This window comes from Stenella coeruleoalba (genome assembly GCF_951394435.1).
Source record: "Stenella coeruleoalba genome assembly, chromosome: 4".
NCBI classification, from domain to species: domain Eukaryota; kingdom Metazoa; phylum Chordata; class Mammalia; order Artiodactyla; family Delphinidae; genus Stenella; species Stenella coeruleoalba.
Genome location: NC_137149.1, coordinates 142,132,193 through 142,157,213, shown reverse-complemented (window position 1 = coordinate 142,157,213; position 25,021 = coordinate 142,132,193). Strand labels below are relative to the sequence as shown.

The window sequence follows — 25,021 nt, the reverse complement described above, 5'->3', positions numbered from 1 at the left end:
AGCACAGGGTTTCTTTTTGGGTGACAAAAATATTCTAAAACTGACTGTCAGTGATGGTTGTGACTGTACTAATAACCATTGAATTGTATACTTTAAGTAGGTGAGGTGCACGGTATGTAAATTATATCAATAAAGCTATTACTGAAAGAGTTATTTCTGGTTCTTGTTAAGGGAAGAATAAATCGTGCTTTTAAAAGGTTTCATATAGTACAAACTATTTTTTGGCAGTTCATTCTATCGTCACATAAATATATAAGTATTACAGGAAAAACAGGGTAAAAAGTTTTGAGAGTTTCAAGGAATTTGCTTCTACGGTATTTGCAGCGGCACTTCCCACAAATCATGCTTTAGGTCGCTTTCTACTACTCATCCGATACAATGCAACGGTAGAGCATCACCTTACGTGTAAAGCACTCTTGCTTCAAGGAACTGAAAGATAATGCAAGTGTAAGAGTAACAAAATCAGAAGGAAAGCAATATGCTACTACTCGTTACATGTGAAGAGTTACCACTTACAAAGAACTATACTATTCTTTAACTATAGAATTTCTCCTCTAAGTAAGTGTAGTAGGTATTACTATCCCCTTTTATAGGTGAGGAAGATGACCTGCCCAAATTCACACGGCTAATTAGCTGTCAGTGTCTGGATATGTTTCTTGACGGCAAGTTTATTATCTTTCCATCGCTTTCCCCACTGTTTAGTGCTGACTCTCTAACGCCTCTCCTTCTTTCAGTGGCTTAGACAGGGTGATCTCTGTAAAATTTAAGAATATCCTTAAGTAAGGTATGAAGGTATCCTTAACTGAGGTACGAACCTTAGTTCAGACTATCTTCTTTATCTGGAGTAATTAGCAAATATTTCAACTCCAGAGGTACTGCCACCATCACATGAGAGTAGAGCCCACAGAGGTCTGTCTTGTTCTCAATGATTCTTGTTACTACCAAATACAGACCACACTGGTGACGAGTCTAAGTTCAGATATTCAACCCCAGAAGGGTTAACCCAGACTTGAGGCGAGGCAGCTTTTCACTCCCTTTTAGACTGTGTTTGTGGAGGGGGGGAGGGCAGGGAGTGCTATCAAAGTGCCAACAAGTTCGGAATAACGCGGGTTTAAGAGCTAAATGAACTGAAGGCGTCACCACCACAAGCAGTAGAGGGCTCTCTAACATCACCCAGAAGACTCACAAGCAGGACCATCATTGCCTGGGTTGTTCCCTGGTCAAATCCCACATCATCCCCATGTTCCCAGTGTTTACTTGTTTGCTGAAGGACATTCTAAAAACCCGTGCTTAGAAAGACCAGATGAATTCTGCTGATGAGCAGATTCCGTGAAATTTTCCCATGCTGGATCACTAATACACGTTAACTAATCCTGTTGCCATAAACCTTCTGAAAGAGCCATTGCAGTTTAGAAGTATGGTGTGTTTCACCATCATAAAATGAATATTCAATAATGTATGTTGAATATCATAATTTTCCAGGGAGAGTAATGAAAAAGAGAGTTACACTGACATCGTTCATCTCAGTTTCCCACTTTGATAAATAAACCAAGGGAAAAAAGGGATGCTAAACATGTGAAAACAGATGGCAATGCATTAAAACCAAAGGAATCTAGATTAATCACTAGTGCTCTTAACGTCATCCTCCATCATTAGTCTTTGTGGATAGAAGATGAGTTAGTGACTATTTGAAAGTTATTCTAGCAAATCAAAATCCTGCTGTGAAGTTGAGAGTTTTGTCATGGACATAAGAGTGAGTGAAGACTTTCTTTCTTAGCCTACTGAAGTCTTTCTACACATAAAATGGAGATCCTTACCTACAGATCCATGATCTCTAAGGGAAAAAAAGCCAATGGAATATGAATCATGCAAAGAGTCTGAGGTCTAAGTAAAGCCTAGAGTCTGATAAAACATACTATCTCTTTAGTGACACAGGGTAAATTTAATACCTGAGAAAAAAACATTTATTTCAATTCTTAATATAGGTTCTCTACTTATTTATATTATTTTATTTCTTTGGAAGAACTTTTTCAGTTGGCAAGAATATCCATATAATGCTATACAGTGCAAATATTTTAGTATTTCTAAAAATATTTGGGATAATTGAACCATCTCAAAAGACATATAGGATCTATCGTTAATTTAAGCCATTTGAAGTGAACATTAAGAACTGAGTCCTTCACTCTATAGAGGGTCCCATTTTCAATATTCAGCCTCTGCAGTTTTTCTACAGATCATGAGTTTCTGCATAGTTACTCCCACCCGGGAAAGTCTGCAAATTATATTAAGTTGTAAACAGATAGCAAAATACATTAAAGCGAACCCAGGTTCTTATTTCATTCTTAGCCTTCGACCCCATCTGTTAGTCTCATCTTAGTTACAGATAAGCAGTAACAGATTTATCTTCTACATACTTTCACAACATGCTAAGAAAGGCTAAAAAGTCACTCATGGGAATTATAAGCTAAGTAGACACTGAGATGCAAACGTGCCATCTAATAAGATCATATGCTTATATGAAGTCACGAAGGGTAATATTATCCACGCAGGTGCATCTCTATTATTATGCTAATTATACCCTCCATTACTGGATTCACCACAGTAATGTAATTGTAACTGTCTGGTAATGTGTCTGCATCCTCACCAGCATGTGACCTCTCTGAAGCAGAGTTGTGTCTTAATTTACTGGCAGTACAGGGTAGTGTTCGGTCATAAAGAAAATATTAAAAAACACTGTAAGTATGTTTTGTTCTAACAGGTAACACCGACCGTCTAGTAAATGAAAGCACCAATTATGACAGAGACACCTCACGTAAGGTCCTGCTATTAAATATGTTATTTGGGGATGTTGAATAGTAGAGTGTTAGCATCTTACATCCTAACACCTGCTGTCAATGGCTTTATACAAGCTATACTCATTAACCGGAGTTTAGATCAGTGTTTCTCCGCGTGGACCATTTGTACCAGATTTGCTTTCAGGAAGCTTGTTAAAATGTTGATACTTTCCCTGTCACACCCAGATTCAGATTCAGTAAGTCTAGGGAAGGAAGGCAGCAGGAAGAAGCGGATTTTTAAAAACAAGGTCCCTAGGTAATTCTCATGCACCTAAAGAATGAGAGGCACTGGCCTCTCTGCTCAATACAAACATGAGTGAGCATGAGCTTCTCTAACTGGTATTTAAAGCTATTCTTTCCCTCACCCTCTTTTAATTCAGTTTCTAGCCCCTCGGTGCTCTTCAAGAGAATGGAGCAAAGCGTTCATCCCATCAGCCGGCATGTGCACCACGAGGCTCTGCAACTTTCCTGTTCCGGGCGGGATAACAGTGCGGGCAGTTGGCAACAGTCACCTTTACTAGAGGGTCACAGAAATCCTTAGCCAAAAATGTTGAACTGGGCTCGGAAGCAGCAATCATACATAGGAACAGGAAAGTGCTCTGCATAAGCGCTTAGATTCACAAGAGATCCGTAACGAAGTGAAACCACAAACCTACCGGTTCCTTGCCTTCAAGAGGTACATAATCACAGGCAAGCACAGGCTGGAAGTTAAGGACTGCAGGGTGACCCATCAAATGAAGCTCTCAGAAGCAGGGGGACAGTGAATGCACTGATCAGCAGTCGTGAATGCAAATTCAAATGACTCCTCTTACGTAGGTGTATTAGTAAGGACTAACAGAGAAAAATAATTTCGGAGGAAATGACGCTGATTCTATTTTAGCTTTCCTCAACTTAACTCTCTAAACAATATTTTAGCTGAATAAAGATCTGTTTGCTTCTTAACAGTGGTTATATCACACAGCAGCTTATTACAGAGTTCAGTAATAGCCAATATGCTTATCTAGAAAGGACTTGCTTAAGACACTTAAGAACTGACACCATTATAAGATAAAACAGGGTCCCAACTTTAAAGCTGGAAACCAAATGAAGACTCCGAAAAGTGTACATTAGTTTTTAGTCTCTCGCAAGTTTCAAGCATGTGGACATTTCCACTGAATTAATATAGACAAATTTCAGATCTATTCATAAATCACTCTGTGCTCCCTTGGGTTGGGTTATCAATTTTAGAAAAGGAAGTCTAGGGACACCCCCATCAAGTTCCCATTACAGTGCACTTGTCCTTACAGTGAAAGGAAAGCAACCACACCGTTTTATCTCACAGGGTACATCTGCAGGAACCATTTTCCAAACGAACACTCAATTTCTGTATACCTTATTTTCATGTTAAAACATGAACATCCAGTAAAATATTGGTGGCATGGTTTTTCAAAATAAAATTCATTTTTTTGCCTAGGTTTTTTTCAATCTTATAGATAAACCACATTCACCATTTGACTTTTAAAATCACTTCCACTAACAGTTTTCTTAAAGGAAGCATTTACATGGAATCAAATGTCACTGCATGTAGAGCAGGTGCAGCTGAAACAGAATAATAGGATTGGCAAAAGTAATTCTAAAAATCCTAAAACACGACCCTAGGAAACTCAGACTTCCTTCAAGCCTCAGTTTTCCTGCTGTGAAACGGGAGGGCTGGACTCCATCACCACGGAGGTGACTCCCAGCTTCAACATTCCGGGACACCTTACTCACATATTAGTTCACCAGCAGTGTTCTTTTTAACAAGCCTTTTGTTTAAATTTACCTTTTTCTGCATTGGTATAATAACTCTTCCACCTCGCCCTCCACAATCCATATTACAATCATTAATGAACAGGACAACGCCTTGCGCTTAATCATTCTTACAGAGCAGTTTTTTTTTGTTTAAAGATGTCATCTGTGTAATAAACCTATCTAGAATTATTCATGGGGAAATAATAACCTTAACGTTTATGTCCATGTATTATAAAGTACTGATTGATAGAAAATCCTTGCCTAGATCTGAACTCCAGCAGACAGGGCTCCTAAGATGCATTTTTAAAAGGTCTTTAGCCTGTCGACATCCTTCAAAATGAGCTTAGAGCTCACCGCCGCTTCACAACATTGCTAACAAGCTGACTCAGTTTTATTTTAAACCTGCTCGATAGATTCTTCACTTTCTGTTTTTCTTCAGCTGTCAAAGCTGTTTTCTTCTATTTATTTTCATTCGAGGAAGGCAATAACTGAACAGACTAATCAAGTGAAGAAGATGACATGCTGGGCATAAGTGTCAGCAAAAGAAGCGATCAAACAGCTACATTTCTCTGGTCTTGGGGAAGCACATTGCGTCCAAGGAACTCTACACAGTTTGCAGCACACTACTGACAGATGCCAAGGATTGGCAAAGTTACACGGTTTTGGAACATTCAGAAAATACAGAAGAGAAGAACGAAACCAAATAGGAAAGCATACTACCTTTGCAGGGGCATGATTTCACAAGCCATCCTTGTCTGGAAATTTGCAAGGGACCCTCACAACTGTCTCTTCCGCGCCCAGCTGGGCGTCTGTATAAGGGGGGCCAGGCTGCAGTGGCTGAGCTGGGCTGGGGGCGTGAGGCTGCAGCTCACCGCTGGAGAAGCAACTTGCCCTGCAGTCAGCCAGCGTTCTGCTGTTCCCAGCCTCCAAACTTCTCGGAGCGGAGCTACAGTGCTATTCGATCGCTGCCTCTCCACATTTCCACCGCAGTCCACTCTGACCTTTGTTCCAGGGAAGCAGCTGAAGCAGCCAGCCAATCAGAGGACCAGCTGCTGCAGGGCTTAAAGGCGCTGCTGCTTTTGCTGCTGCTGCAGCTCCTCGCGGGCTTGCCTAATTCTGGTAACTCGAAACTCTCCTCTGAGCCCTTCCACAGACGGGCTTGTCCGTCTGGGGAAAGCAACCAATAACAGCAGCAAGAGCAAAGGGTCCCTTCACTTCTCAACGTCACAGAGACTGCCAGCAAGGAAATCCATTTGTCAAGGAAAGACACTGCCTCCGAAACGAAAGGTTTCCGTGACAGAAGGCATGAGCTATGCTCAGTCTCCTTTCGTCCTTAAAAAAAAAAAAAAATCAAACCACTAGCATTGGAAGGCGTGACACTTTTCTAGAAGGCACACAGGCATTCTTCTAGACTCCCGCCCTACCCGTATTTATTTCCTGCTGATGTCTGTTTACATTGCGGTGGTTACTAGTCACTGGTGACATCTCCCAAGGCACATAGCTCTCGTTTCTGGGGAGAACACACGTCCTAGGACTGCCCACTGTCTCAAGGGATCAAAACGGCTATTCCCACGGAAGTATTTCAACTGATAATTTCTGTTTATCCTTATAAAATTGAATGTGTTTATTTAAAGAGTCATTTTCCTCTAAGAACATCACCAGCATTTTTTTTTGGTTGGTTGGTCATTTATTTATCTTTTTTTTTTTTTTTTTTTTTTACAGGTAACACCAAATCAATTTCTCATAAGGTCTGCTAAATGCCTATTAATTATCCAGCTCTCCCTTAGTTTCCTCTTCAGTGTGGAATACTAAAGTGTTATTTTAGGAACATAATTGTTCATTCAGAGGTTTCAAACATTGCAACAACAATAGTAAAAATATATTTTAATAGTATTTCTTTCATATCATAGGATTTGCCGAGAGTTACAACAAAGCCCAGAGCACAGCTTTTAGCAGAAAAAAGGGCAGAAAGCTAGAGTTCATGCCATTCAGAAACAGAGGGGGCTGGTACCACCAAAAAAGTATCCTTCTCCCCCGTATTTTTTCCCAGATTTCTTACAGATCACTCATAATTCTGAACTTAGAACACAAAAAGTCCTTTTGTAAGCGTCTGCTCTCCTTTGCTACACATGCTAATAAAAATATTTCATTGTCTGACTAAATCCTCTATCATATTTATGAAAATGGATTAATCATCCTGAAACTTATATTCAGACATTATGATAGAATATCAGTAACTAAAATCAGCCTTTTAAAACAATGGAAGTTAAGTCCACAACTTACTTTAATTGAAGTTGTCAATATATTCTTTTGTTTTGATTCTAGATTTAGAAATACTACTTGGATTCTCCAGCAACAGTAACTTAATTCTATATATTTGCTTAAGTTTTTTATCTTTCAAAAATGCAACTTTACATCTTGCTTAACACTTCAATTAACTTCTTGAGTTAGGAAATCACTATTATATATCATAATATCTATTTTATTGATGAGTAAACTTGGTACTAGAAAATTAAGTAATTTCTTCAAATTCACATGGAAAGTCAGTGGCAGAACAGAAACTGGATTCAGAATTTCTCAGGTCTGCTTCAGAACTCTGCTATACAGCATAGTGCTTACTCTATTCTACATGAGTTTTTAAAATATTTCACAAGTATTTTCAGAAATCGTTAAAATTCAAATGACAGAAATAATATTTTGTCTTTTCTAATTTTATGAACACAACAATACCACATGACTAAAATAGACATATGAGTTCAACAACAAGGGACCCAGAATTTCAGACATACGTTAAACCAAACTATAATTTACATTCAATACATACTAGAGGTAAAATACTGATGAACAGGGGCATTCAAATTTAAAATCTGATTCCACATATATTTCCTGATAATTTAAGTCTTGCTATCAACATCCCTCTAACATGCCACATTAGTAGTTAGATGTCAGTGGTCATTTTTGAAAATCGCCTAACACTAGAACTCAGTAATTAGCTGCCTTTTCAAGTCTCTATTATTTATTTATAACAATTCCTCCTTTTTCTGGTTTTTGGTCGATTTGGGGGGCATGACTTGATGATCATTTTTGAATTTGTACCTGGACCGCAGCTCCTCCTTTCAACTACACCCTCTGCCAGAGTCCTCGATCACTGGAATAGCTTTATTACTCTACGTCCCACATCCTCACGTCAGTTCTTCACTGTCAGGCAGCAGAGCACCACTCCCTGAATCCTGCTGGTTCCAGCTTCTCAGACTCTGATCCCCTGCCTGCATTTCCTCCGCGCGAGCCCCCGGATGTGCATCCCTCATAACCGCCCTGCCCCTGCCTCCCCCACTCCCCCTCCTCAGCTACTCAGCTCCGACCGTCCCTGTCTGCAGAGAGACAGCCTGCACCCAGACCAACTAGTGTGCAACTTTAAAAAAGGTGCATTCCTGGCTTCCCTCAGCATTCAGTTATTTCTCGAAACAGGTTCACTAACATCCTCTGCTTCTCCACCCTGTATGCATCCTGCCAGCTGCATGCCCTTACTGCCAGGCTGCTAAGACACTGCGAAAGGAAGTCACAGAACCCTGGCGACTGGGTAGATTAAAAGTTCCTGTTATTTAATCTTGGCCTGAACCTCAGTACTCTGGGGGCAAACTCTGTAGTCGTCTTTGACTGGTTTTTGACCACTTTCCCACAGAAACTACTGCTGACCTTCTCCAGTGGCACAAATCTCAATCTCTCTCGGTCACTAATCACCCTGCCTCCTAAATTTACTAAGAAAGTCCAGATCATCAGATATGAGTGAGTGCCTTTGATCGTCTTTGCATTAGGGGTTGAAGTACAACCACCGCCCCCGGCCCCCTCCAAACACACACACACCTTGCCTCCTCCTTTCTGACTTCTTCCTAGGCTAGGGGAACATGTCCCCACTCATAGGACTCAAATTTCTTATCCATGTATTGGATCTCATCATTTTATCTTTCCTCAGGAAGCAGCCTCATCTCTCCTCCACCTTAAATCTGTCCCCCTTCCGACAGGCACCCGAATAAGTGCCCCCCAGCCTTGAAAGCAGTCCTACCCTCTGGTGACGCAGCGCCATTTCCCTCCCCTTCCCCCTGACAGGCTCCCCAAAGCCCACCTCTGCTGCTCCCACTGCCTCAGAAATTACTCCTCCGCCCCATGCCAATGGACTTCAGACTCCACCACGTTTCTGAAACTGCTTTTAAGACCACCAATGCTCTTCTGGTCACTAAATCTAAACGCTTTGTCTTAGATGCCGTTTTACTCTCAACTTTGCAGAAACACCCACCTTCAGTTTTCCGAAAGTCTTTCGCTCTCCATGATCTTTCCTGGGAATTCTCCAAGTGTCCCCAGTCACTCCATCCTCCTTTTATTTCATCTGTCTTTCCTCCTGTCTTACGCCCTTCCTGCCTCACCTTCCAGCCCCACATCTTTCAATACAGGCATTCTATTAGGGCTTGATAAACTGCGCTCTGGAATTACGCTCCTAGGGATTGGTTTCTGACTCTGCCACAGACAGGCGGCGTAAACTTGGGTGAGCTGTTTAAAAGCTCTGAAACGGCTCTGAGGAATAAATGAAATCATGCATGTAAAACACATAGGATAGTTCCTGGCAAGTAAGTGCTCAATAATTATGAGTATTATCGCCCTAATCAACACTTTCAAAGCCTCATATTATCTGATTCTTAAAATTCTCCTCCTCTCCTGGTCCCTCTTGTTAATGATGTTATTGTTCTCTTCATGAATCAGATTCAAAGCATGAGTCATCTTTACTCTTCCCTTTCCTCTCCTTAACCAAATCTGTTGATTGCCCTGTCACGTCTCTTTAATCAGTAGGCCTTGGTCATCTGCAGTATCATGATAACCTTCAAAACGATCTTTCTGCCTCTATTCGCTCTACCCCCAGTGAATACATTTCACTGTGAGAGTGAATTTTCTGCTGTGGTTGTGATCTGGTCACTCACTCCTCTTTCTCAAAAGCTTCAGTAGCTCTCAGCTACCTCTTAAACGAACCCCAGTGTCCCTCTCCAGTTCAGCCGCTTATACCTCCTAAGGAAGCCACTCCGGATGTACCTGGACACTTTTTTCAAATCTGCTCTGAACTCTTCTACCCCAAACATTTACCTTTTGTCTGGAGTATTTTCTCATCCCATTTTCTCCTGGCAAAATTCTATGCATACTCAGGCTTAGGCCAGATGGAACAAATCTCTTGGCCCTTTCAACTCAGATGGCCCCTTGCAGCTCTTATGATATTTATCTCTTCTTCCCAGAATATTATTTTATTATTATTTGAATCTAAATATTATCTCCCTATTAGAATGTAAGTTCTCCAGGACAAGAATTGTATTTTTCCTGCAGCCATTACACAGAACAGACCCTCAATAAGTGCTGATTGAATGAATTGATACATCGATCACTCTTTACTGGAGACTGAAGCATAGTTCCTTTAATTAGACTTTAACTTATCAAGCAACATTTCTACCCACTTTTTAATATTTCCCATTGCAGGCCTACACTAAAGATAAAGTAGACACCTCTTGGAGTTTCAAATGAAGGATAATGATAACCAACAACTGACTAGAGAAATAAACTATTGGGGTTATACGTTGATGTGCAACCACAGAGACGCAAAAAGTAAGATGCTATCCAAAACTTTCAAGATCTTTTAAGCATTTTACATTATCCAATTTCTCCTAGTTTATTTCCTTTTCTACACTTCAGCTGGCTTGCAGACTTCTAATTTTCTTACATAACTTCTTCAGCAGATTCCAAGTGTTTGGCAATATGAGTTTACACTTGTGCTATCAAGAGCAACAACTGCTCCAAAAATGATGTGGCTTCATTTGTTTTAATTTCAACATCAACTTGAAGCAACCACAGAACCAAGAACATTTCTTGGCCACATTAACTTGTTTTCATTATATCGTTTTAACATCAGATCGATTTGTTTCCTAAGAAAAAGTATGCTGCAATAATTTCTTTCTTACAAGTTTGGTAAGAAGGTGCTTCTCAGGCAAGGTTTCTTCCTCATATTTTTTATCAATCTCTATAAATTGCACTAAGAAACAAAACCTTCCACAAGATGCTCGCATAGTATTCATAAATGGTAATGAATAAATCGGACAGGATTTTCATAACCACAGAGCCAGGATTTTCAGGGCACATATAATTTAGATATCCTGGTACTGCTGCAAAGGTCCTGACTAAACTTGCTCTCTGGCAATCTGGGTTAGAACACTAGTGAATTTCAGGGCTCATCAGGGGACATCATCATCACTGACAGCAGCAAACGTCAAAAATAAAAGAGTCGGGGTGGGGGGGCTTCCCTGGTGGCGCAGTGGTTGAGAGTCTGCCTGCTGTTGCAGGGGACGCGGGTTCGTGCCCCGGTCCGGGAGGATCCCACATGCCGCGCCTGTGCTCCACAACGGGAGAGGCCGCAGCGGTGAGAGGCCCACGTACAGCAAAAAAAAAAAAAAAAAAAAAAGAAAAAAGAAAAAAAAGAGTCGGGGGGAGAAGGAACTGAAAGGGTGGTATATGTAAGGCAACCAGCACTTATTGAGAAGTTATGCTGTGTTCATTTTCATAGATGTGGAAATGAAAAATTAACTTGAGCACGCAGCTAATAAGTGGATGACATGAAGCCAGTATCTGAATGCCACAGCATTTCCACCATACGAAAGCTTTTAAAGATGATAAAGTATTATACTCACCCATCAATAACACACATTATCAACTGACTATAGGAAACAAAGAATCCTTTCTTTTGGTCTGAGTTTTACATTTTGATGAGTGCATATATATTAAATAAGGTCTATACAGTCTAATAATGGCTGTCTGAACCAAAGACATACAGTGGACCAGAACAAACCTCTTTTGCTACTCTGAGCCAACAGTCAGAGAGTGTGTGTGTGTGTTGTGTGTAGTGTGTGTGCTGTGTAACGGTAGAAGCCAGCTGTAGTTGCAGCGGGGGAAGAAGTGGTTGCCATGGGGTGTTGAAGGAAAGAGGAAGAAATAGAAAAGATGGGAAATCAAGTTTTCAATTGTATTCTTAATTGTATTCCTCTAAGAACATATGGAACTGACAGGTAGGCTGTCAGTTGTTTTTACGTAAAAAAAACACAAACCTACAGCATTTCTTAACTCAAAGAATTATTATAAAACCTCATTAAAGATTTATTTTAGAAAGCAAAACTGTGACATTTAAAACAGGTTCATGCTAATAGGAATACGGAATTTCTAGTTAGGTGAACTATTTTTCTTCAGTCACAGCAGAAATGCAGATGCTCGCTTTACTGAAGGCCCAAAGAAAACTAACTAATAAAATCAACATAATTAACATCTTTCCTCACTTATTTATTAGGCTTATTTAGTGTATGTTAGAAGACTACTGGAAAAAATCCCATGGGGACAGAAATTATATAACTGTTTTTCCAAAGACACACCTCTTTAATTCTAATGACGGATCTTGCTTTTAAAACGGTGTATGCGGTTATTTCATTAAAACGTATCTGACTGGCCTTGGTGGAGCCTACAATGGCACACAGGGTTCACTTACTCAGGTTCTAAAATCCTGCAGAGCCGCCGTTGGGGGCAGAGGAGAAGGTGGCAAACAGTGAGGCAAGGCTGAAAGTCCTCCAGAGCTGGAGAGGCACTACTCAGGGTTCCCCTTTCCACCCCACTGACTCCTTGATTTCACTAACTGATTCCAGTGTTCCCAATATGAGTCGAAACCTTCGCCAGAAAGACTGAGTAATGATTTCAAATCAAAAGACAAGTAATTACAGTACATACTCACGGGGGATATGGCCAATATTCTATAAAAATTGTAAATGGAGTGTGATCATTAAAACTGTATAAAAATTAATAAAAAAGACAATTAGCTGTAATTTATGGCACATAAATAGTTATATAGAAATTCATACAGAAGCTCTATTTTTTTTCTTAAAAAAGTGAATTTCTTCTAACAACAGAGGGACTGCAAGTTCTTCATAAAAAATGGTTAAAAATAAATTCTTTGAAACAACTTACATAATTGTTCTCCAACTTTCTGGGACAGTGAAAAATCCACCCTTTTGCCAGATGGAATCTCAGTTAGTGATCACTGCCAATAAATAAATGCTTGAGCACATTCTCCTGGAATGGGACTCCCTGGGCATGACTTTCTCCAAATCTCCCTCAGGAGCCCAGATAATAGTGTTTCTGTTCTCACAAAATAAGTCATGTCCCACACAACAGCTGCTACCACACCTGAGATCAGCTGCCTTCGACTGTCCCAGTGACCTTTCACCCTGTTAAATGGTATTTCCTGGCAGGGGAGAAGCAGGCTTCAGCGGGGCTTCCTTAGAGAAATGTCAAAACGGGTTAGTGTGAGATGGTAACCGATTGGTAATCACAACAGCTGACTCTGTATCCCGCAAACATAAAAGAAACTCTTCAGATTTCTGAGACACGAAATACTTAGCATGAGCACAAAATCTCTCAATGGCAATACACTGCCTGATAAAATTAATTTACTTTCAAGTGGCATGCTTTGCTTTCAAGCAACTCGATAAATGAATAAGTGGAAATATGTTAAGAAGGAAAGTGAAAGGAAAGTGATTATTTGTATCACCAAAAATAGGCCACATTAAAAAAATCACAAATAAAACAAACAAATTAATATAACAAAACAGAAACAGACTCACAGACATAGAGAACAAATTAGTGGTTACCTGTGGGGAGAGGGAAGGGGGAAGGGCATGATAGGGGTAGGGGATTAAGAGGTACAAACTGCTATGTATAAAATAGCTATAAGGATATATTATTATACAGCACAGGGAATATAGTCACTATTTTACAATAACTTTAAATGGAGTATAATCTACAAAAATTTTGAACTGCTATGTTGTACACCTGAACTATATAACACTGTAAATCAACTATAGCTCAATAAAAAAATTAAATTAAAAAAATCAGAATAATGGTGCCTTGAAGTGTCAACATCTCTAGAGCATTTTAAATGATTTGATTTAAAAAACCATTTTAGGGCTTCCCTGGTGGCGCAGTGGTTGACAGTCCGCCTGCCGATGCAGGGGACACGGGCTCGTGCCCCGGTCCGGGAAGATCCCGCATGCCGCGGAGCGGCTGGGCCCGTGAGCCATGGCTGCTGAGCCTGCGCGTCCGGAGCCTGTGCTCCGCAACGGGAGAGGCCACAACAGTGAGAGGCTCGCGTACCACAAAAAAAAAAATTAAAAAAACATTTTAAATTCAATGTTTCAGAGAATTGGACCCCCTGCATTAAATAACTGCATATGTGTTACATCTTCTTTCTCTAGTGCAATTCATGTGTAGATATTAGAATTCATAAATGAATCCAAAAACTTCTTCCTCATTGAATTTTAGTGAGGAGATATACAAATTGGACAAAGAAATTTCAAATAAATTAGGAAATAAACTAGACTTATAAATAAATACGTAAAGCTAATAAAAGCAATGGTCCCCTCCAAATAGACAACGCAGTTCATTCATTATTTAAATAGGTGAAAAAATACATTGAAAAGTGAGTTATAATTCCATAATAAGTTTCCAAAATGCTGCTTCAGGAAGACAACACTGAAATGTAAGTCAATCCAATTCGAAGAGTCTGGAAACAACCTAGTGAAATATTTTTGGACAAATATGAGTAACGCTAGAAATAACGTCAGCCTAGACTTCAGATCACTCTATGTAAAACAGATAGATGGTACTGAGTTTGGCCAAACCAAGTGATAGCTGAATGGATACTCTGTTACTAAGAGAAGCTTAAATGAGATAATATTGCCTCTCTTACCCTCAGTGAGCTCACTACCACCACCTATTCTTTTCCATTTCCTTCACCCTTCCCCCTAGTTAAAATTTTTATTACTCAACCTCTAGATGATAGCTTTCATATTAGGTTTGGTCTTTGGTCTTTCCCACCACAAATCCAAACTGTACAGAAGTGACCTTCCCAAAACGCCGCTTTAATAATAGCAGAAAGCTCTGATTGCTATTCATAGCTTAACAAAGTAAAATTCAAACTCTACACAGGGAAGACAATTAGCTGTAATTTATGGCACATAAATGGCACATAAATCTACACAGACAGGGCTCTTCTACTCCTCCATATCCACACACACTATCACTCTCTCCTTCACACGAACTGGAGGTCCAGGCAGGCTGAGCTGCGCTTGCCCACTGTCAGGCTCTGCTGTCCACTTTTTTCCTGTTCAGGCATTTCTCCTAGCCTGGAATCCCCCTCCTGAACCCATACCCAGTTGCCCAAACAAAACTCAGGCTTTCTGGGCTTCCCTGGTGGTGCAGTGGTTAAGAATCCGCCTGCCAATGCAGGCAACATGGGTTCGAGCCCTGGTCCAGGAAGATCCCACATGCCGCGGAGCAGCTAAGCCCGTGCGCCACAACTACTGAGCCTGCGCTCTAGAGCCCACGCGCCACAACCTGAGCCCGCGTGCTACAACTACTGAAGCCCACGTGCCTAGGGCCCGTGCTCTGCAACAAGAGAAGCCACCGTGATGAGAAGCCCACGCACCACAACGAAGAGTAGCCCCTGCTCACCGCAACTAGAGAAAGCCCACGCACAGCAATTAAGACCCAATGCAGCCAAAAATAAATAAATAAATTAATTAAAACAAACCAAAAAACTCAGCCTTTCTGGGCTACTCATACGCTGCCCTTTCCGATTCCCCTACTCAGGGGATTTTATGCTCTTGAACGAGTGAAACCGTAACTGTCAGGTCCAAAAGCAGTTCAGTTGTCACTCTATACGATTTCTCTAAAATCTGAAAATTACTACGTCTTCCTTGAGACATATGTCATCCTTTAACTAAAAGACAGAAAAAAACATTTTTCTTCCTGCAAACTATGCAATCTATGCTCACACAGAAAATTTAGAAAATACAGAGAAAAAGAATGTAAAAGTCAAGCACAAGCTCATCACTTACATAACCGGTATTTAATACGATTCTATGTTCTTCCATTCTTCTCTATTTATATATAATATGTATAATTATGTATAAAGATGGGACAAGGTGAAGGTGCTTAATGCCACTGAACCGTAAACGTAAAAACGGCTGCAATGGGAAATTTTATGTTCTGTATGTCTTACCACGACAAAAAATACAGGACCACGCAGTATAACATACTGTTACCACATACTGTTTTATAACGTTAATTTTCATTTAATAATCAGTAATATATTTCTGTGACATTTCTAATCCTCAAAAATACTTTTATGCTTATCTTATTATTTTTTATCCACGATGATAAGTTTAATCCTTTGGTTCGAGCAGTGACTGTGAGATTTCTCCCTTGTAAAAGAACCTTTCCTCTTTGTAATGAAAAATTATCTGTGAGATGATGATTTGAGACTGTGGAAATTTAGATTCCAGATGTTTGAGCATAGATTTTGAAGGCAGAGCCAATAGGACTTGCTTATGGACTGGCTGAGAAAAGTGGAGGAATCACAGATTTTTGGCCTGAGTAACTGGGTGAATGGTACAAATTACTGAGATGGGGGAAAACCTGAGGAGAAATGGGATTGTCTTTTTTTAGGCAGAAGTGTAAACTAGGAGTTTTGTTTTATATAGATTGAGTGTGATACGCTCATTAAATATCCAAGTATACTTGTCAGGTAGCCAATAGGCAGGGCTGGCCTCATAGGTATATGAAATCTGGGCCCACACTCAGAAAGCCCCACATTTGGTTTAATGCTCTGCTGTTGTCATCTTGAAATTCTCAGTAATTTTTAACAGAGGGCTCCACATTTTCACGTTGCATTGGGGGGCACCCCAAAGTTAAGTAACTTGTCCTACCAACTGGATATAATAATTTCTAATATAACAGAGAGGCTGGAGCTGGAGGTATAACTTTGGAGGTCATAGGAATAAAGATGGTATTCAAAACCGTGGACCTGGATGAAAGCACGCAAGATGAGCACGGCTTGAGATGGGGTCACAGGACTGAGCCTTCTGGTGCTCTAACTCTGAGAGGTCTTGGAAAAGAAGACAGATTTTGCAAATAGGACTAATAAAGGGGGTCCAATAAGACAAGAGGAAAACCGGGAGAGTATAGTATTACAGAAGCCAAGTGAAGAAAGTGCTTCAAAACAGAGTCATTAGTTGGGTCAAGTCCTGCTGAGAGATAAGAGTAAGATGAGAACAGGAGACTGACCTTTAGATTTGGCAAGATGGGGACTGCTGGTGCCCTTGACAAGAACAATTTCAGTGGTGTGTGGGGTGAAGAAAGAATGCGAAGAAAGCCTATAACGACAGCAAGTACATATAATCCTTTCCCAGAGCTCTAAAAGAGAAGAGGGATATTGTTTCTAGGCAGGATTCAAAAATATTGAGAGCTATTATAAAATGTTTCTATGCTGATGGGAAGAATCTGGAAGGGCAAAACTGATGTCATAGGGGACGGAAGGGATTATTTTCACTTAGTCCTGGAGTGCGTGGGAGAGAATGGGGTTCAGAGTACCAGCACAAGGGTTGACCCCAGAGAGGTACAAATTTGGTTCATCCACTGAGACAGGAGAGAAGGCAGAGTGTAAGGGTAACAGGTACAGATACACTGGTAGATTTGGGAGGTAGGAGGCTAATAGGCATTCCTGATCACTGTGTGAAACAGGATAAAATCTTTGGATTGTGCTGTAAGATTTTATAAGTCTAAGCCATGCTTATTTCTCTACTAAACTGAAGTTCATGTTTTTAGAAAACAAAGGTGGTGAGAGAAGAAAAGAGCTAGTAGGTTTAGCTTTGTTTTTCTAACATCAGACTCAGATGTTTGACAAGGAAACCAAAAAGACAGTTTAATGGGAAAGGAATAATCTTTTCAGCAAATGGTGCTGGAACAAATGAATGTCCACATGCAAAAATGAAGATGGACCTGTACCTCACACCATATATAAAAAGTAATTCAAAATGGATGAAATACTTAAACACAAGGGCAAAACTATAAAACGGTTACAAGAAAACATAGACGTAAATCTTCATGGCCTTGGATTAGGCAATGGTCTCTTAGATAGGACATCAAAATCATAAACAAAAGAAAAAAACAGATTAATTGGACTTCATAAAAATAAGAAACTTCTGTGCTTCAAATGACACTATCAAAAAAGTGAAAAGACAACCCACAGAATGAGAAAATATTTGAAAATCATACATCTGATAAGGGTTAGTATCAAGAACATATAAAGAACTCTTCCAACTCAACAGTAAAATGACAAACAATCCAACTTTTGAAAATGGACAAAGGATTTGAATGGCCATTTCTCCAAAGAAGATATACGAATGACTAACAAACACATGAAAAGATGCTCACTATCATTACTCATTAGGGAAATACAAAGCAAAACCACAATGAGATACCATTCTTCTACACCCAGTAGGATGATTTTAATAAAAAAGACAATAACAGGTGTTGGTAAGGTTGTGGAGAAACTGGAAACATCATACATTGCTGGTGGAATGCAAAATGAAGCAGCCACTTTGAGAAACAGCTTATCAGTTCTTCAAAAAGTCAAACATAGAGTTACCTTATGATCCAGAAATTCCACCCTTAGACGTTTACCCAAGAGAACTGAAAACATGTCCATAGAAAGACTTGCACACAAACATTGATACTAGCATTATTCGTAATAGGCCAAAAGTAAAAACAACCCAAATGTCCATCAACTGATGAATAAAAAAAATGTGGTGTATATATACAACGGGACATTATTCAGTCATGAAAAGGAATGAAATACTGATACATGATATGATGTGGATGAACCTCCAAACTGGACACTAAGTGAAAGAAGGTAGATCCAAAGGACACATATTCTGTGACTCCAATTATATGAAACGGCAAGAGTTAGTGGAAGCTTCCTAGAGGAGATGAAAATTGACCATGGAAACAGTGGAACAAGGACACTCCGGATAAAGGGCACACGTTAGCAAAGATACAGACATGTGAAACCACTGGGATATTTGAACAATGTCGCTGCAATGTAGCCTGGGTATACAATAAAGAACTGTGGAAAAGTAAGTCAAGAATGTAGGATGAGCCAGATTTTTAAAGGCCTTGAGTGGCTTGAAATTCATTCAATGAGAACTTCTCTTTGGTTTCACAGCACATCTACTACGTCACTTTAAAACCTTCTGCAGGAGGAGCTTCAAGATGGCGGAAGAGTAAGACGCGGAGATCACCTTCTTCCCCACAGATACATCAGAAAGACATCTACACGTGGAACAACTCCTACAGAACACCTACCGAACGCTGGCAGAAGACCTTAGACCTCCCAAAAGGCAAGAAAACCCCCACGTACCTGGGTAGGACAAAAGAAAAAAGAAAAAACAGAGACAAAAGAATAGGGATGGGACCTGAACCAGTGGGAGGGAGCTGTGAAGGACGAAAGGTTTCCACACACCAGGAGCCCCTTTGCGGGCGGGGACTGAGGGTGGCAGAGTGGGTAGCTTCAAAACCACGGAGGAGAGCGCAGCTACAGGGGTGCGGAGGGCAAAGCAGAGAGATTCCCACACAGAGGATCGGTGTTGACCGGCACTCACCAGCCCGAGAGGCTTGTCTGCTCACCTGCCGGGGCGGGCGGGGCTGGGAGCTGAGGCTCGGGCTTCCGTCGGAGCGCAGGGAGAGGACTGGCGGCGTGAGCACAGCCTGAAGGGGGTTAGTGCGCCACAGATAGCCGGGAGGGAGTCCAGGAAAGTCTGGAGCTGCCGAAGAGGCAAGAGACTTTTTCTTCCCTCTTTGTTTCCTGGTGCGCGAGAAGAGGGGATTAAGAGCGCTGCTTAAAGGAGCTCCAGAGACAGGCGCGAGGCGCGGCTAAAAGCACGAACCCCAGAGACGGGCATGAGACGCTAAGGCTGCTGCTGCCGCCACCAAGAAGCCTGTGTGCGAGCACAGGTCACTGTCCACACCCCCTTCCCGGGAGCCTGTGCAGCCCGCCACTGCCAGGGTCCTGGGATCCAGGGACAACTTCCCCGGGAGAACGCACGGCGCGCTTCACGCTGGTGCAACGTCACGCTGGCCTCTGCTGCCGCAGGCTCGCCCCACATCTGTACCTCTCCCTCCCCCCGGCCTGAGTGAGCCAGAGCCCCCAAATCAGCTGCTCCTTTAACCCAGTCTGAGCGAAGAACAGACGCCCTCAGGAGACCTACACGCAGAAGCGGGTCCAAATCCAAAGCTGAACCCCAGGAGCTGTGCAAACAAAGAAGAGAAAGGGAAATCTCTCCCAGCAGCCTCAGGAGCAGCGGATTAAAGCTCCACAATCAACCTGATGTACCCTTCATTGTGGAATACCTGAATAGACAATGACTCATACCAAATTGAGGAGGTGGACTTTGGGAGCAAAGGTATATATATTTTTCGCTTTTTCTCTTTTTATGAGTGTGTATGTGTGTGCTTCTGCATGTGATTTTGTCTGTATAGCTTTGCTTTTACCATTTGTCCTAGGGTTCTGTCCATCTTTTTGTTTTTTTTACTTTTTAAAATATTTTTCTTAATAATTATTTTTTATTTTAATAACTATTTTATATTATTTTACTTTATTTTATTTCCCTTCCTTCCTTCCTTTCTTTCTTTCTTCCTTCCTTCCTTCCCTCCTTTCTTTCTTTCTTTCTTCATACTTCTACTAATTCCGTCTACTTTTTCTCCCTTTTATTCCGAGCCTTGTGGATGAAAGGCTCTTGGTGCTCCAGCCAGGTGTCAGGGCTGTGCCTCTGAGGTGGGAGAGCCAACTTCAGAACACTGGTCCACAAGAGACCTCCCAGCTCCACATAATATCAAACGGCGAAAATCTCCCAGAGATCTCCATCTCAACACCAGCACCCAGCTTCCCTCAACGACCAGCAAGCTACAGCGCTGGACACCCTATGCCAAACAATCAGCAAGACAGGAACACAACCCCACCCATTAGCAGAGAGGCTGCCTAAAATCATAATAAGGTCACAGACACCCCAAAACACACCACCGAAGGCAGACCTGCCCACCAGAAAGCCAAGATACAGCCTCATCCACCAGAACACAGGCACTAATCCCCTCCACCAGGAAGCCTACACAACCCACTGAACCAACCTTAGCCACTGGGCGCAGAAACCAAAATCAACAGGAACTACGAACCTGCAGCCTGCAAAAAGGAGACCCTAAACACAGTAAGATAAGCAAAATGAGAAGACAGAGAAACACACAGCTGACGAAGCACCAAGGTAAAAACCCACCAGACCAAACAAATGAAGAGGAAATAGGCAGTCTACCTGAAAAAGAATGCAGAATAAAGATAGTAAAGATGATCCAAAATCTTGGAAACAGAATGGAGAAAATATAAGAAACATTTAACAAGGACCTACAAGAACTGAAGAGCAAACAAACAATGATGAACAACAAAATAAACAAAATAAAAAATTCTCTAGAAGCAATCAATAGCAGAATAACTGAGGCAGAAGAACGGATAAGTGAACTGGAAGAAAAATAGTGGAAGTACCTACCACAGAGCAGAATAAAGAAAAAAGAATGAAAAGAATTGAGGCCAGTCTCAGAGACCACTGGTTCAACATTAAATGTACCAACACTTGAATTATAGGGTTCCCAGAAGAAGAAGAGAAAAAGAAAGGGACTGAGAAAATATTTGAAGAGATTAGAGTTGAAAACTTCCCTAATATGGCAAAGGAAATAGTCAATCAAGTCCAGAAAGCACAGAGAGTACCGTGAAGGATAAATCCAAGGAGAAACACACCAAGACACATATTAAACAAACTATCAAAATTAAATACAAAGAAAAAATATTAAAAGCAGCAGGAGGAAAACAACAAATAACACACAAGGGAATCCCCATAAGGTTAACAGCTGATCTTTCAGCAGAAACTCTGCAAGCCAGAAGGGAGCGGCGGGACATATTTAAAGTGATGAAGGAGAAAAACCTACAACCAAGATTACTCTACCCAGCAAGTATCTCGTTCAGATTTGACAGAGAACTTAAAACCTTTACAGAAAAGCAAAAGCTAAGAGAATTCAGCACCACCAAACCAGCTCCACAACAAATGCTAAACGAACTTATCTAGGCAGGAAACACAAGAGAAGGAAAATACCTACGATAACAAACCAAAAACAATTAAGAAAATGGTAATAGGAAGATACATACTGATAATTACCTTAAATGTAAATGGATTAAACGCTCCAACCAAAAGACATAAATTGGATGAATGGATGCAGGAAAAAAGACCCGTACATATGCTGTCTACAAGAGACCCACTTCAGACCTAGGGACATATAGAGACTGAAAGTGAGGGGATGGAAAAAGATATTCCATGCTCATGGAAATTGAAAGAAAGCTGGAGTAGCAATTCTCATATCAGACAAAATAGACTTTAAAATAAAGACTATTACAAGAGACAAAGAAGGGCACTACATAATGATCGAGGGATCGATCCAAGAAGAAGATGTAACAATTGTAAATATTTGTGCACCCAACATAGGAGCACCTCAATACATAAGGCAAATGCTAACAGCCATAAAAGGAGAAATCGACAGTAACACAATCATAGTAAGGGACTTTAACACCCCACTTTCACCATGGCCAGATCATCCAAAATGAAAATAAATAAGGAAACACAAGCTTTAAATGACACATTAAACAAGATGTACTTAATTGATATTTGTAGGACATTCCATCCAAAAACAACAGAATACACATTCTTCTCAAATGCTCATGGAACATTCTCCAGGATAGATCATATCCTGGGGCACAAATCAAGCCTTGATAAACTTAAGAAAATTGAAATCGTATCAAGTATCTTTTCTGACCACAATGCTATGAGACTAGATATCAATTACAGGAAAATATCTGTAAAATACAAGCACATGGAGGCTAAACAATACACTACTTAATAACCAGGAGATCACTGAAGAAATCAAAGAGGAAATCAAAAAATACCTAGAAACAAACGACAATGAAAACACGACCCAAAACCTATGGGATGCAGCAAAAGCAGTTCTAAGGGGGAAGTTTATAGCAATACAATCCTACCTTAAGAAACAAGAAACATCTCAAATAAAAACCTAACCTTACACCTAAAGCAATTAGAGAAAGAAGAACAAAAAACCCCCAAAGTTAGCAGAAGGAAAGAAATCATAAGTATCAGATCAGAAATATGTGAAAAAGAAATGAAGGAAATGATAGCAAAGATCTATAAAACTAAAAGTCGGTTCTTTGAGAAGATAAACAAAATCGATAAACCATTAGCCACACTCATCAAGAAAAAAAGGGAGAAGACTCAAATCAATAGAATTAGAAATGAAAAAGGAGAAGTAACAACTGACACTGCAGAAATACAAAAGATCATGAGAGATTACTACAAGCAACTCTAAGCCAATAAAATGGACAACCTGGAAGAAATGGACAAATTCTTAGAAATGCACAACCTTCTGAGACTGAACCAGGAAGAAATAGAAAATATGGACAGACCAATCACAAGCACTGAAATTGAAACTGTGATGAAAAATCTTCCAACAAACAAAAGCCCAGGACCAGATGGCTTCACAGACGAATTCTACCAAACATTTAGAGAAGAGCTAACACCTATCCTTCTCAAACTCTTCCAAAATATAGCAGAGGGAGGAACACTCCAAAACTCATTGTACGAGGCCACCATCACCCTCATACCAAAACCAGACAAAGATGTCACAAAGAAAGAAAACTACAGGCCAATATCACTGATGAGCATAGATGCAAAAATCCTCAACAAAATACTAATAAACAGAATTCAACAGCACAGTAAAAGGATCATACACCATGATCAAGTGAGGTTTATTCCAGGAATGCAAGGATTCTTCAATATATGCAAATCAATCAATGTGATATACCATATTAACAAATTGAAGGAGAAAAACCATATGATCATCTCAATAGATGCAGAGAAAGCTTTCGACAAAATTCAACATCCATTTATGATAAAAACACTCCAGAAAGTAGGCATAGAGGGAACTTTCCTCAACATAATAAAGGCCATATATGACAAACCCACAGCCAACATCATCCTCAATGGTGAAAAACTGAAACCATTTCCACTAAGATCAGGAACAAGACAAGGCTGCCCTCTCTCACCACTATTATTGAACATAATTTTGGAAGTTTTAGCCACAGCAATCAGAGAAGAAAAAGAAATAAAAGGAATCCAAATCAGAAAAGAAGAAGTAAAGCTGTCACTTTTTGCAGATGACATGATACTATACATAGAGAATCCTAAAGATGCTCCCAGAAAACTACTAGAGCTAATCAATGAATTTGGTAAAGTAGCAGGATACAAAATTAATGCACAGAAATCTCTAGCACTCTTATACACTAATGCTGAAAAATCTGAAAGTGAAATTAAGAAAACAGTCCCATTTACCACTGCAACAAAAAGAATAAAATATCTAGGAATAAACTTACCTAAGGAGACAAAATACCTATATGCAGAAAATTATAAGACACTGATGAAAGAAATGAAAGATGATACAAACAGATGGACAGATATACCATGTTCTTGGATTGGAAGAATTAACATTGTGAAAATGACTCTACTACCCAAAGCAATCTACAGATTCAGTGCAATCCCTATCAAACTACCACTGGCATTTTTCACAGAATTAGAACAAAAAGTTTCACAATTTGTATGGAAATGCAAAAGACCCTGAATACCCCGAATCTTGAGGAAGAAAAATGGAGCTGGAGGAATCAGGGTCCCTGACTTCAGACTATACTACAAAGCTACAGTAATCAAGACAGTATGGTACTGGCACAGAAACAGAAATATAGATCAATGGAACAGGACAGAAAGCCCAGAGATAAACCCACACACATATGGTCACCTTATCTTTGATAAAGGAGGCAAGAATATACAGTGGAGAAAAGACAGCCTCTTCAATAGGTGGTGCTGGGAAAACTGCACAGGTACATGTAAAAGAAATAGAACACTCCCTAACACCATACACAAAAAATAAACTCGAAATGGATTAAAGACCTAAATGTAAAGCCAGACACTATCAAACTCATAGAGGAAAACATAGGCAGAACTCTATGACATAAATCACAGCAAGATCCTTTTTGACCCACCTCCTATAAAAATGGAAATAAAACCAAAAATAAACAAATGGGACCTAATGAAACTTAAAAGCTTTTGCGCAGCAAAGGAAACCATAAACAAGACGAAAAGACAATGCTCAGAATCAGAGAAAATATTTGCAAATGAAGCAACTGACAAAGGATTAATCTCCAAAATTTACAAGCAGCTCATGCAGCTCAATATCAAGAAAACAAACAACCCAATCCAAAAATGGGCGGAAGCCCTAAATAGACACTTCTCCAATGAAGATATACAGATTGCCAACAAACACATGAAAGAATGCTCAACATCATTAATCATTAG

The 25,021-nt window shown here is 40.3% G+C and overlaps 1 protein-coding gene across 6 annotated transcripts in view; it reads right to left on the bottom strand.

The window, feature by feature from the left end:
* The window catches only part of FAM13A (family with sequence similarity 13 member A), a 356,108-nt gene that overhangs the window by 94,476 nt on the left and 236,611 nt on the right, over positions 1-25,021 (bottom strand). The window contains exon 1 of one of the 6 annotated variants that reach the window (XM_079920404.1): positions 5,325-6,521. The exons of 4 other annotated variants lie outside the window; for them this stretch is intronic. In XM_079920404.1, coding sequence (XP_079776530.1) covers positions 5,325-5,353 — 29 coding nt within the window. In that variant the 5' untranslated portion in view covers positions 5,354-6,521. Of the gene's footprint in view, positions 1-5,324; positions 6,522-25,021 lie in introns of those variants that run through there. One more of the 6 variants, XM_079920405.1, reaches the window with a different exon arrangement.